Genomic DNA, 14,734 nt, shown 5'->3' with positions numbered 1-14,734 from the left:
CTCTCCACTTATTACCCGAATCTCAACAAATGTTTCCTAATCCAGTAAGAGTCTTCTCGGGAAGTGGGACAAATTGGGTGAGAATCCCATCTATTTTATTTTACAACTAGTAGAAGGTAGTGAATGTAGTGTATATAGTGCAGTTATGGCTTTTTTTTGTCTTTGTTCCGTACATATTCCCCTTGGGCCGGCACCGGGCCGCCACTATCTCGATAGCTACCTAAGATATGTATGTACACCCATTTACTTTCCAGCTCCTAGTTGTGCCCTCCAAGGTCCCTTTCAGGACTATAGCCAATGCTTACTGTGCATGATCCATCCCCCGGCCTTATCAGTGCACGCCCATCATCCATCATCCATCATCGTAATCATCTTGGGTCATCATTGCGAAATCCGCTTACTTATTCCGTATTGTATTGACAAACAATCCGGAAGATCGACAAATACTCCGGGGACCGTATGTTTTATATTCTAATTGTTATAACTCTCCACTTGTCATCGATAGTTATACCTACACTTAGGTTAGGTAGTTACACTTAAATATCTTCAAGTTCCATCTTTTTTTTAAACTAATAATGACCATAATTATATCATCGTGCAGGAGATAATTCATCATGTACCCAAGTACCATCGAGTTACAGATCTAAAGTGAACTCAATTGTTGGGGTAAACTTCGACACTAAAAAAATGGGAGCCACATGGTCTACGACAAGCCGGTCTTCCAGTGGTCCGGTTCAGTTACGGTTCCTGAATTGGCCAATTATTTTGTAGGCGAATTAGTAGTTTATCGAATTGCTTGCTTAAACGAGTCAAGCCTAAATTACAATCAAGTTCGTTGTGGAACACGATCTTGATTTTGTTGTTTTGTTCGATTCAATATACCGAGCAGCTAATATGCCAGGTTAAATTGGTTTAGCACAACAAGCCGACATTTCCCAACTCTTGAACTAATTCTTTCTAAAATTATTATTATTATTTTTTTTTTTTTGCTCATCTATCATCATATCCACCGTTACCAAAATTTGGGAATTCAAACTTCTCATCTCCACCAAGACAAACTGCGCAAGTCCCCAACATGATGTCCGGCGTTATTCGGAACAATCCCATATTACACGCGTAAGCATGCATAATTCATGCCGGTTTGGCCTCAATTTAGCATCCGTATCTTATCAGGCTATCTCCATTTGAATCAACCATCTCTTAATCAAGGAACTACCACCTATCTGTGCGATACTATTGACTAAGCAAATCCTAAAGGATCTTTCTATCATCCACGATCCATGTCAGCAACTTGGAAGTGAAACATCCCGGTGACCGAAAAAGTCCGGCCTTGTCAAACAATCCACTGTAAGATTATAGGTCATCAACTTCAAAGAGCCACCATCATCGTGTGATATTCTCACTAGGTTAGCTGCTTATCAGTACCGGGTTAGTCTCCGGGTAAGCAGTAAATGTTAGATGTGCCTTTCCCCGAGAAGAACCCCGTCCAGCCCCGCCTCAGCCAGTAAATACTTCCTGTAGGATGTAAGCCCGTCCCCAGAACGTCGTCACTAGACTTCGGTTCCCCGATAGAACCAAGGATACCTCGTCTCTTCTCACTAGTTATTATCGAGACATACCTTCGAATTGTATAGAAGGCCAGTTTGCTAATTTGGAACCAGCCAAGGCTAGCACGGCCGTCTGACGAATAAAATGACGAATAATTATTGATTGGGTCTAAGTCCAACCCGTCTTAATACACTAGAAGTCTATCTAAACACTTAGATACATAGTCTATTTGTCAAGCTCATCTCTTGCTGCATGTCAACGGGACGAGTCGGCTTCTAAAGTCGCTGTTAACACGAAACTGTCATCCTGCAGCACAGCTGTGAAGTGATCCACCCCTAATCTATCTCGGATGCACCTATGACGAACAGAGAGATGCTTTGCGTCTATCACGTGTGGACCGTCCCTATCTGCCCATTACAGTAATAGTATAAAGCTACAGTAATGCCAGCCTTATGCCATCCCTATTAGGTATGTATCATCGATGCATTCTGCAGCCATGCGCAACGCTTTTCTAGAACACGACAGGTAGCTTCTACTACTGGCATCGAACGTGGTAAAAGAGCCGATCGTATATCCGGACATGTGCCTGCATGAACTCTAGCTATCGACCCGGAATGCAATACCTAGAGATAGCACAGGATCGCAAGTGACTTTGTCCGCGTACAGACCAACATTGTGATAAATCTCTAAGCATCAGAGGAATTTGAGTAATCATAGAATTGTTAAGAAATGTTCGACTGGTTAGCGAATACTCGACTATGTTAGGGCAATATAAATATCATTCTATTGAAAGAAAGTATTTCCCATATTATTAATACTTGGTTAGCAATCTATTCTTATCCATATTACTTTGAATATGATTTTGCTTTGAATATGTACCTAAAGACAAGTGAGTATAACTACCTAAGTTTTATCCTAACATACCACACTTATGCCTCAAGCCCTTGGCTTATCAATATAGTGCCACCATTTCTCACCACCGGTTATATCTCTCCCTTACATAACCCATCTCAAGCCATAAATCGTAGGGATAATCTATCTTGAGTACCTAAACTAGTATATCCACCCCCTCGGATATAGTCTTCTACAAACACCAAATACCCGGAGTTCTCCTAAAGCTCTTCATACCATGTGTCACTCACCCACAGCTATATGAAACTCCAACCGTGTACAGTAATGTATTTCAACAACTCCTTAGATGTTACCTTATACCCGTCTAATACACCCAACTCCTAAGTCGTGGAAGCCTTATATACCTTCAATGAGTATACACAGATTTATCTAAACCATTTTCCCAAGTTAAACCTTTTCTAACCAATAAAGATAGTAAACATCAACAATAATAAGTCCTGTCAAAACGTCTTCCGGCAATGAAAAGTTTTATCTCATGAACCTCGTAATTTACACTCCATACCTCTTAGTCTATCATCTCTCTCCATATACCTCAGGCAGATAGGTAGGTGGTTATATCTGTTCGGTGGCTTACTTTCAGATTGAAGCTCATTTTCTGGATACGAAAAGCTATATCTCGTATGTTAAGTTGTGTCCCTACATATCTAGGTATGTAGTTCTATTTACCCTCAGATTTACATATACTCGAGGATTTGGTTCTTCCCAAGCTTAGTATAGGTACCTCGTCACACAACATCAAAAGACCAAATCCCTTACAATTGGTATAGTATACAGATACACATTTCGCTATACAACTGCACCAATATAAGTACCTACCTATCTTATGCAGGCGCACTTGCTATATATACTCACCGTAGTCTACAAGCAATTCCTAAGATTATCATGTCCAGCATCGTCTATATCTAACACAGCCTCGGAGCCTTGAAAATTTTTGTAAAGCGTGCAATTTAACAAAGGGAAGATATTTGCCGCTCAGGCTGGTATTACTACTACAACAGGTTTAGATCCTCCGACTCTCAGGCGGTCTTCGGTCTTCGAATCTCGTTTCATCTCGAGCCGTACATATATGTACAAGGTCCCCATTACCACGCCGGCGGTCGCGCATACAACACAAGGTAATCGTCAACAACTGCTACCGCCGCCATGGTATGCGTTTAATAATAAAAAAAGTGAGAGAAAAAAAGGCCAACGTCAATCTGAAGAGGCCGAAGAAAATAGGTATCGCCCCTTTCTGGGTTCCGTAACGCCCCGCCTGCCTCGAAACACCATCATTCACCGTACCGAGCAGGATGCGTTGCCCAGCACCATCCGGCCGAAAAATTCCCCCTTGCCCATAATGATGAAAATGCAAGCACGCATGCTAGCGAATATGATATGCAAATCCGTCCGTAACTCGTGACGCCTCGGCACAACGCCGCGACGAAGGTATAATGCTAGTGGCCCCCACACCACGTTCGACAGTGCAATATGCGCGGCACTTCAAACAAATACAAGAGAAGAGTAAAGGGAAGATGTTATAAAGGGGGGAGGGAGGGGGGCTGGACTAGTAAGTCTCTCCAAGGTCGCTTAATTTCCTGGGCCTCCCGGTGGCGGGTTCGTTCGACGCGCCACCACTAATTCTACGAGCCGAATGCATCCCGCCGCTTTGCCGCCTAGGCATCGGGATCGCACTGGGAGTCGGGATGCCACTAGTGGAACCGTCAGTGTCAAACTTACTGTAAGTTCCTCGGCGACTTGGGGTGCGATCCTCGAACCGTTCATCGAAATCTTCCAGGTCGACACGGCTCACGCTTTGAGAGTGGCCATGCAAGCTACCAGTAAGAGAACTTCTAGGTCTCACTCCCAAAGGTGTCCTTGCACCCGAGAAACTAGCACGAGACATTGGACGAGCAATCTCAGTACGACTGGCGGGTCTCGGATAGCTCGTGACACTCGCCCGACTACTAGGTCGCGAGATGCTAACAGCAGAGCTATCAGCGTCGTAGGCACTGGTTCGGTTGGGTAATGGCCCGAAGGATAATCTTGATACGCCTGAGGTACTAAGCCTAGATACGTGCCTGCCTGTAGTGGGTGTCTCATCTGCTACCGAAGAAGTAGTGGAACCGACGGTACGCTTCCTTGAACGCATCGTAACAGTGGATGGTACTTGGCTTATTCCTACAAGCGATGATCTAGGAGACGAGCGCGGGGGTGTGTTAAGAGGAGCAGGTAACTTAGACCGCGCCGATTGGACGCGAGCCTCAAGTCGTTGCATTTGAGCAGTAAGGGAGCGGATATGGGTAAGAGATGTCGATGGCGGAACCCTGTGCGAGGCCGCGCGGTTCGTAGTGCGTGTTGGTGCGGGCGTGCGCGCGGTAGTAGCGGAGCGCATGCCCGGAGCCCGTAAGTTGGCGGAAATAGCGCCCTTCGGTTTCGGCGTAATGCTCCGATCCGCAGATGGAAGACGGGATTTCTTCTGCGCTGAAGGTCCGGGTGTCTTGGCCTTGGAGGAAGGTCTGGGTAGAGGTGCCGATGCATCAGACATAGGTGGCGACGGAGGCTCGTTAAGTATAGGCGCATCTTTACCTGTAGGAGGCAAAATGATATCGTCGGGAGGCGTGGTGATGAGAGGAGAGCTTGCCATGGAACGAGGCGAGCCCTCGAAAGTAGGCGACTCGGGAATAGATATGTCCGTAGAGATAGCAGACAGGTGACGATTCTCTGCCTTCTTGATCTTGTCCTGCATGATCTCAGCCTCGACCTTGAGGTCGGATAATTCTTCGCGCAATCTCTGGGCTTCGATTCGTAGGGTTTCTCGCTCTTGCTCGCCTATCTTGATCTCTTCCTCCATCATGACGGTTCTTTCGATGGCGACGTTGTACTTGGACTCCAGGTCTTCGAGAGACGACGTCGTGTTTCGCGCCTGGCGCTCGAAATCATCATTGGCTACCTCTATATCGCGTAGTTTTAGCTGCAAGGTACGGTTCGTGTCACGGAGATTCGTAATCTCCTTCTCCAAAGCGTTCTGTGCCGTATTGGCCTCGGCCTTTGCCTTTTTGCATTTTTCCTAGGAGCACGTAGTTAGATTTATAGGCCAACGGGCAATATAAGAGATGCGATCCAGCAAACATGTACTTACTTTCCACTCATCAACCTCGAACTGCAGTCCTTCAGCTTTTTGCTGTAGTTCGCGCTGCTTCTTGTCTGCCGCATCTAAGTCCTTTTCAAGTTCAGCTTCGAGCTCGTGGCTGGATTCACGGAACTCTGCTAGCTCGTCGCCTAATAATTCATATTGTCTCTTGTACCAGGCTAGGGACTCTTCGGGTGTGGCGGACTCATTCGGAGGTGATGATGGTGGTTCGGCCATGTTTGTTTGCTACGTCGGTAGACTGCGGTATGCGCAAATCAATCCCGATTAAAAAAGGTGTTGTCGCATCGGCGGTGAATGGGGTATCACGAATATTTAAAAGTCTTATGTCGTGATTTAACGCGATATATTATTATCCGACACTTTCTTAACCGTGTCGGCGTTCCAGAAGATTAAATGAACAATCGTAATGCAACAAAAGAGATGATATAAAAAGTTGAAGAAGTTGAAGAGTGTCGTCGTCAGTTAAAAACCCGGTTGAATTCGATAAATGGTACTTGTGAATGGGATATGACGGTTTCTGCCATAAACTACCTAAGGTTGTTTCTTTTAAAATGTTAGCGGTACTTTACTCCTCTTTGTTCGTAGAGTTCTTCTTTCTATGAGGTGCATAAGGAATATATGCGAAAGATATGCGAGCACAAACTTACGTGTCTATTTTCCACCGTCGGGGGGTTACGTGTTTATGAGTCGTGTCGCAAAAGAGAAAGGAAAAAAAAAAAGGTCGAAATAGAATATCCGTCGGGGTGTATAGAAAAGGTCTTAATAGGTATCGAAGTTATTGTCGTCGCCGTCGCTGGTATGTCGAGTTTGCCGATTCACTTACCGTTTGCCATTTGTAGTTGTTGTCCGTCGAGGAGAATGGACTCGGGTTGTTGACGATGAACCGAGAAATCAAGATGGGAATTGTTGGCGGTTTCTTCAACTGTCAACATTCAAACATCTCCCCCCTTCCGACGGCGTCGAGCTAATCCTAATGTGAATTAGCGCGGGACAAGTTGTGGCTGCTACCATGACAACCTGGTCTGTCTGTTCCTTCCCCACCAATACCTACAGAAATCGAGAATATACTTTACATTACGAGTATTTGCATAGCACGTGAAATGTACACGTCTTATTGTTGGAGTATAAAATTCATATCGTATGTTTACCTTTCAATTGTTATTGGATGGAAAGAGTGATTATATTATCCCACGATACAGTGGTACATAACATGTGGATACATAAAATATCAACTGAACAGATGAAGTGTTACCTAACTTCCATGTGACCAGGTGCTATGACTTACACTACCTTAGGTTAGGTACCTTAGGTAACAATATACTAGGAATACACTAGGTTAGTTACCTACAATAACCTGTCTTATACTACGTCTATATGTACGGATCCGTACTTTTAATAAAAGACAAAAGGGTAAAGGACCTTAGGTACCTAAATTAAATCATTCTTATACACCTTACAATCTGACCTATTCTGATCTAATTGTCCCCTATTAATACCATTAATACCATTAATACCGTTAAATAAATAGGTATAAAAGGAAGTCAATGCGAACGGGCGTTTAATTCTAAGCTGCAGAAGCGTGAGACAATTTTATATTAACCAGAGCGGTGAGTCATGCTCTGTGCAGTGTTTCATCAGTACCCAACTTCGTGGGCCTTCATGGGGTAGACCAGTCTGGGGGTTAAAGACGCTCGGCCACAGATCGGAACTCATTGCCAAGTCTTAGGTCTGCCCGTACAGGCCCGTATCAGGCCTGGCACAGATCCCAATCTCCATAATATAAGTCCCATAACGCATCAGTTTTATGGTTTTCCATATTAACATATCGTCATCCCAGAAGATAACATTAGCAAGATATATATCTGGGATAACTAGGTAGCTATTAGCTAACCATGTAATTCAAAAGTATTAAAATAGGAAAAAGAAAGAGAACCCGAAAAAGTAAGAAGAGAACGTCCCACTCTTGTATAATTACAAAAAGAATAAAGGGGTCGTATTATTTAAGCCTTTTTTTGCATTCGTCATATAACAAGTACCTATAATAACACTGCTTCGTCGCTCATCTGCGGCTCCACTCCAACAAGATCTCACAGGCGCCACTAGAACAAAGTATCCATCATATCAACCATTCAATAAGAAATTCTGGTTAAAGATAAATAAATCCGTAAAGGCGGATATGTTATTTCATTCAATTCAATCGATCATTTGACGATTCCGAAAGACAATCTCCGCCTTTTGTGTTGATCTGAAAAGGTTAAAAGGCGGACGGTTGCTTGAATGATTTTTTAGATGACATTCAACGGTATTGTTTAATGTCTACAACTCACCCGAGACTAGACATTACCAACTATACTCGACTTTGCCTTTAAGACCTTTCCCCGAAATTCGCCTAGCAGCTTTGGGCAAAGTCTGGGGAAATGCATATGTAGGGCTGATAGGGTTCCCCAGATATAGTAAGTCAATTATATGTCGAGTTCCGTACTTGTGTTTCTTATATCCGTTCGTTAAATACCGAGACAAGATGGTTTCGTCCCGACGTGCTATTTTAAGGATATGATAGAATTAGATTTGGTTTAAGACGTTATGACTATATAAGTATAATATAAATTAAAAGGGATTTAGTAATTCACTATCAATGCCAAAACCCAGATATGGATGAGATTCCTCGTTCATTCATTTTCGGGAATTTTTCATAGGAGATGTATTCACTATGGGGCGATTTATCAAATATTAAGTAGTATTAGAAAATATTGGAAAATACGTCGTGTAGTAGATGTTGTTTGTTGTTTATTTACCGCAATTTCCCGTCATCCTAATATTGGGATATTAGGACAATATCAATGTTCATATATTGTCACAGACCAATATCTGCCCTAGCGCCTACATCTTGATACTTAAGCAGCCATCCATCTATTTTCTATCCTCTCTACATATCCCGGTAAGAAATCTAAAACGCGTAATAACCACGGCTATCAGCTACAGCCTCAGAGACCTTATATTCGTATATTATGTTGTAATATCCCAATTAGTTAATGCCACCCTTTTGGTATATTCAAAGCCGCTCGTCACGATGATGTCAGGGTTTAAGTGTAGATACAGAAAAAGGTCCTAAAGGATTTGGATACTAGGGAACGGTTAATCTAATCAGAATATACATATAACTAGCACTCAACTAATCACAGCAATTATCTACGCTGCACTATATTGCAGTTACTATCCATGTTAAGCAAAAGATTGCGAATGTATTTTTGTTTAATACTTCACCTGATACCTGTCCCGGTTGCTATAGCTAGTGAATAACGTGACTTAGGAGCGAAAATCAGTATCATATATTACCTACCATCCTCGTTCAATCGGTGAATCTATCACGTTGTATTCATGGTTTCATTTTCTCTTTTTATTCTCAAAAAGGGAAAAAATCCGAGAAGTGCCTTGATACGACAGTCTTAGAATAGCGAGAATTTGGGCACGAAATATAAGACTGCCCGATTCTTAAACGGCACGCTGACAATAACAAACTTAGCGGATCTAGATCATCTTGCTACCAAATCGCTTGCGGGAAAACACACTAATTCAATTAGTCAACTTTGTAAAAGGTGTGATGGACTTCGAATTATAGACTAGCTTACGAACGAAGAGATTAGGAATGAAGTAAATAGTAGGAAATAGTAGGAGAGTTCTCAGGGTTAGGTGAATTAGAACCAAAACCTCTCCCGAAGGTTTCGTCTGGGTCCGCTCCATTCGATTTCCTTGGATGCATCGTGCCAACTCTGCCGAATGATCTTCCACGCCTTCTCTCCAGTCCCCAGGAATGAAGAAGATTGAGATATTGAGTATTTCATAGGGCCTATCCGGAGCTACAATTACATGGTTATCAGGATCAGACCGAGAATTCCTCAAATGGATAGGGGGACAAGTGCGCGATATACGCCACTGTCCATAGGTAGTAAAGCGGAGCCGGCGTTCACTGACATTAGGTATATTGAAAATCCTAAAAATTAAGCAATATGTGGCTTTGAGTCGATATTCGCCCTTTCTAGACCGGGATTCTCAACTTGTTAGAGGGGAATCACATGGGAACTAGGAATTGTTAGTAGTTGGATAAGCCGACGTCAACGAAAGCATACTCGATGTCGGGTGGAATGGTCGGACCAAGTTCTTATGTGAAAGATGATCGATATATCATCTCGTAAAATAGTAAACTGTCCTCCATGCTGCCATTACATTACCCTGAACTACGTTTAGGGCGACGTGAGTCCTAAACCTGAAGCATTAGAGGGCAGAGAACCCCCCACCCAGACTATTGAAGACGTTATAATGGTCATCAAAGCTCTCGGTTAAAATATTTCTGGGTAAGTCATGTCTGCATGTGATGGATAGAAGGCTATATTTAAGTAACAACCTTTCTACATAGTCACCGCATTAGCTTCGGAAAGCATTAAATCCATTTTACCTGTGGTCCTACAAAATATGCCTAGTCAATAGATGAGATTATTGATCCAGAAAGCATTTAAATTCTTGATATAAAGAAACTCAACGATTTTCGAGCAGGCATTCTTGAGCATCGTGATTAGTGAGCAGTAACTCATTAATTTATAGCCCAATAAAACGGAATACACCATGGACTTAAAGTCTCGACGCCAGTCTGCGAGGTCTACTTTCCAAGGGTTAGTCTATGAATATACAAGTCGTAGAATCACGAACGATTTAGACTCATTAAATGCATTCAGAGGCATGCTGTCTTCTCTGCAAAGAACTTTATTGTCGCAAGAATTCGTTTAAGGGTTACCCCTAAAAGTGTTCTCGCAATCCACGCGATGGTACCACTTGCAAACTATTAAGTCCCACCGTCGTCCGGACTTCCTATCGTGGTCATACCTTAGATGGGAGAACACAGCAGTTTATAACGATAAGCCGAATTTCTCAATTAGTCCGAAGAGAAGATATGACAAGACTGCCGATATGATCCTAGGCTGCATTGTGAATCGAGGGCACCATTGGACTATCGATGGTGTACTTGTAAGACTGAAGGTACGGAACGAGCCGTTCAATAACGCCTACATTCCCGGGACAGGTTTTAGTATTGGCATCTTGCAAGAAAGTAACGTTCTTCATAAACATATTTTGCCTCCAGGTATTTTCGACTTTTTTGCGGTTGAGAGACTGTCCTTTCGATGCGCACTCGATAACAGTGTTCGTCACATCGTGTACATGATAATGCTATAAGGAAGCGCAGGATTCTACAGCCGGTGTGCGATGGTACGCTTGTTTGTTGAACCTGGACTAGACAAGCATCAGGACTATTCGGCATTGTTTTAAAAGCGCCGAGCGGTTCATCTCCTGTATAGTACCTAATATACAATATATCTAAGACTAGAAGGTACAACCAGTGAGTCGAATGGTGCCTCCAATAAGGCCGCGAGACTGGATGGAACTCATGTTAGTAAGGATAAAGTTATAATGAGAACAATGAATTATTTACTGTCTACCTGTAAGTCAGGTTTACTTAGTAAACTTGTCCCGGATGGCGACCAACCTAGAGCTCCGGTCCTAACTTTGGCAATGTTGTCGAGGAGTCTAACTACCTAACGTATCGGCAAAAGGATCAATAAGACTTGTGGTAGGAAAATCCCGATGCCCAACAGATATTGGGTAGCCTTACGTTCAAGCTAGGATCGAGCCCAATATATTTTAGAACACTATTTGATGTGTTAATAGATCTATGACCGTTTCGTAAGACAAGACTAAATGAGACAACCATCTCCATGTCTTGACTCGAATTGATCTAGAAAATAGTCAATGTTGAAGTCATATGCACGGCTCAAAACACAAAGTCGCTAGTTCGAATCGAATCTTCCGCCTAACTTTGTACGCCACAGCCATTTCAGGGTCCCCTGTCGTGAAACCGTGAGGATTATCGACCTGTAATCTATCTTACCCACAAGAACGTAATAGGGGAGGCTTCAAATCATGTTAGCTGAAAGATTCTTTTATAAACCCGTTAGTCTGTCGGCAGTATGACTTCCCGGCAATAGCTTAAAAGGTTTTCTCATCTGTAAGACGAGAAGAATTATATCTAGGTAGGTAGGTAGCTATGTCGTTACGTAGTATCTATCTAATATTTGCTTATTTGCAGTCACTTCGAAGCATCAGCCCTATCTACGATCGACCCTGTCATCAATCTTACCGGCAGTCTATGCAAGATCTACATAAAATGCAGATCGATCGACTATCGACAGCCTCAAGAAAAGTACTCGCCGGGATTTGGTTCATTGGTTCAGAATTTCTCGGGTTTGATCAGCCTCGGAAATAAAATGCGCTAATGCACACCCGGCCGCATAAATTCAGTCAATGAAGAAGAGCAGTTCGAGATCGCGACGCCTCTTTGCTGCATAGAAGCATAAGTCTGTCTATGTAAGAAAGCTTTGGTGTGTACAGTTATGTTTCGGGTATTATGCAGCGAGGATCCCTCTGTGTGTGGTTACAGTTCGTAAGTTGAGTTATTCCGATTTGGCGATCTCGAATATCTGTAGATGAATCTATTAAGACATAAGGCTGGAGGCGTTATGGAACGATTGATTCAAGTGTCTATATGCCAGCCACAACGGAAGGCACTCCGTCAAGGAGACAACGAATTATCGTTCTAGATGATTATCATGTGAGCGTCCGATAGTTGTTCTAGAATCCCATAAGCCGTCATGGAAAAGTTTAGAAAATGCATAATTCATAAATATTTAATCGTGGATAATTTTGCGTGCCGGGGCGTGTGTTTATCCTCATTAATGCCAAGCGTACCTGAGTTGGGTTTGCCCTGTGTCAACGAGCCCTGTGTTAGCGAAATGAGGCTCTACAATAGCAGCTTCTCATTCACTAAGGTGGCCATTAAATTAAAGCCAGTTGGGACTTACCTTACGGATTTAATTCGCCATCTTGTAACCTCTTGTTTCTACATAATTTTTATTCTATTAGCTGATTTGTGCTGACGTATCAGAAGTGACGTAGCAAAATACTCACGATCATAACACAGGATTCGCGTCTTGGACGTTCAAGGGCAAATATTTAAATTAGATGTTATTTTTACACTATGACGACCTCACAAGCCTGGGTGAGGCTTGGACTAGGGGAGCGTAAATAATAGCCCCGGACTTCTTGACGTATTCCCGCGCCCCGGAAATTCCCAGGAGTGTGGTAACCCTTGCAAAGAACCCTGTAGATATGCACAATATTTTACCCCTGACCCTTGTCGACATGTTTATTGTACTTCCCAAGATCCAACAACAAGTGAAAACTTCCGATTTAGATCTGTCCGAGATCTTTAAAGATCGTGTGCAATAGAAGACCATTATAGACCGTTGATTTGCCGTACATTTGTCCCTAATAGCCTATTCCTTATTTGATTACTGATCATATTTCACTAGTCTTACACCATTTCATTCTACAGAAACTAGTTACTTTGCCCCGTTTTACAGGCCTCAGCCTTGGCCTAAGTCTGAACATAGCATATCCCTTAATATTCGATCTTGTACGTTGTGATTATAGCATCATACCGTAGCTATTGACGCATTTTTTAGACTAATATCTCCGCGGAAGAGTTGAGCATGTCAAAATAGTTACTCTACACTATAGGAGGAACGAGACGTCACTTCTCTCTTTTTCAGGTGAATATGGAACTCCCTGTCCAAGAAAGGGCATTCTATTCTTGGCGGGGACAATACGAAGTGACTATTTCCTTGGGGGTGAGGTCCGGGCTTGATACTTTACATTTAACATAGGCATATACCTGTACTACTATTTGAGTCGTGTTTCTAGAGCCTCACCCCCTGTGGTGATATATCAAAGAAACCCGTAAGTCGTTGACACGTAACAAATGACATAGGCGCGGACCCTGTTCAAGCGGAAATGTCCGCAAGTCACATAGAGCCCCATTCGAATAATTTATCCTTGCTAAGACTCTAGGGATTATGTCACAGTAAACGAAAGCATTGGTAAGGTTTCGATGCTTCTGAGACTTTGCTGGTGCCACTCAAGGACTCGAGGTTTAAAAGCTCGAGCAAGATTCCGTAGCTATGGCGGGATGTTATCTACTAAGCGTCAACGGCATACAGGTTTCGCTGCAGCCGAACGAGTTAGGAAACCACCAAAACCCATTCCTACACGAAGTAAATCTGCCGCAGCCATGGTGAAGGTTGAAGTCCAACCACCGACGCAAGTCCAGGCGGGAGCAGTCATGTACCCGCCACTCGTCGTGAGTTCCAAGAGCGATGATGCCTACGACTTTATACAGGTTGCCCTTATTGATTCCTACGGACGCGTTCTCGAGGACCAACTGTACGGCACACTAACGACATCCGGCAAGAGTATGCACGACAGATCTGCTTCCCGAAGCAGCCGAGTTAAGGAGTACTCTGTCTTCCCCGATCTTGTCATCAGCTATGCTGGCGTCTACGCTCTTCAAGTAAGCGCCATACGCATGGATTATGCATCACCTGATGGTGCGGCGGCAATCATCGCCGCATCAACGACAACGACACAAATTATTGCCTACGACCAGAGCGTCGCTGCGGAGATTCCATGTAAGCCTATAAATATTATACCAGTGTTAAATCGAATATTAATGCATTATATTCACAGCTCCTGATGAGCAATCTCTTCTACGAAAGCTACGACGAGATGGCGGATTTGGCGTTCCTCGGGCTCCCAGATAAGTCATCGCCAAATCTGTTGTACGCCTACGGAGATACTCTTGGATTTAGGAAATTGTGGTAAATTGGGACCTAACTTGTAGAAGTGGCGAAATAGAGGTGGTATAGAGCAAGAATGAGTGTACAAGATGCTTAGAACTTTATTAGAAGCCAATCTTTTACAACTAAACGAGTGAATTCTTCAAAGAACACTCGCACGGTATAAAAATTCAATTTAACTATTCTTACCATATCTACTAACTAACTCGACTTGATGTGACGATCATGGTCCTATATATGGTGGATTTAAAGGCTCTTTAAATTAAAATTAAACTTGGTTCATTTCAAGAATTCAATGTTATATTATGGGTTTTATGTTCAGTTGAATTGTGATTTCGTTGACGTTTTGTTAAATGACTTTAACTCAACAATTTAGTCAAGTTACATTAGGTAGGTTAGGTAC

The 14,734-nt window shown here is 43.0% G+C and overlaps 2 protein-coding genes across 2 annotated transcripts; one reads left to right on the top strand and one right to left on the bottom strand.

The window, feature by feature from the left end:
- Positions 1–4,003: 4,003 nt before the first annotated feature.
- GL218_04732 (Nuclear distribution protein nudE like protein 1) lies at positions 4,004–5,806 on the bottom strand (the record flags this gene model as incomplete). The annotated part of the gene is made up of 2 exons (XM_033581353.1): positions 4,004–5,506; positions 5,579–5,806. 2 exons carry the CDS (start codon positions 5,804–5,806, stop codon positions 4,004–4,006), a joined length of 1,731 nt encoding a protein of 576 aa, XP_033435713.1.
- Positions 5,807–13,766: 7,960 nt separating this feature from the next.
- Positions 13,767–14,295, top strand: GL218_04731 (uncharacterized protein; the record flags this gene model as incomplete). The annotated part of the gene is made up of 2 exons (XM_033581352.1): positions 13,767–14,163; positions 14,222–14,295. The coding sequence occupies 2 exons, from the start codon at positions 13,767–13,769 to the stop codon at positions 14,293–14,295; spliced, it is 471 nt and encodes a 156-aa protein (XP_033435270.1).
- Between the last annotated feature and the right edge of the window lie 439 nt (positions 14,296–14,734).

Source organism: Daldinia childiae (genome assembly GCF_008694065.1).
Source record: "Daldinia childiae strain JS-1345 chromosome Unknown Scaffold4, whole genome shotgun sequence".
NCBI lineage: Eukaryota > Fungi > Ascomycota > Sordariomycetes > Xylariales > Hypoxylaceae > Daldinia > Daldinia childiae.
This window is presented reverse-complemented; position numbering and strand designations above follow the sequence as displayed.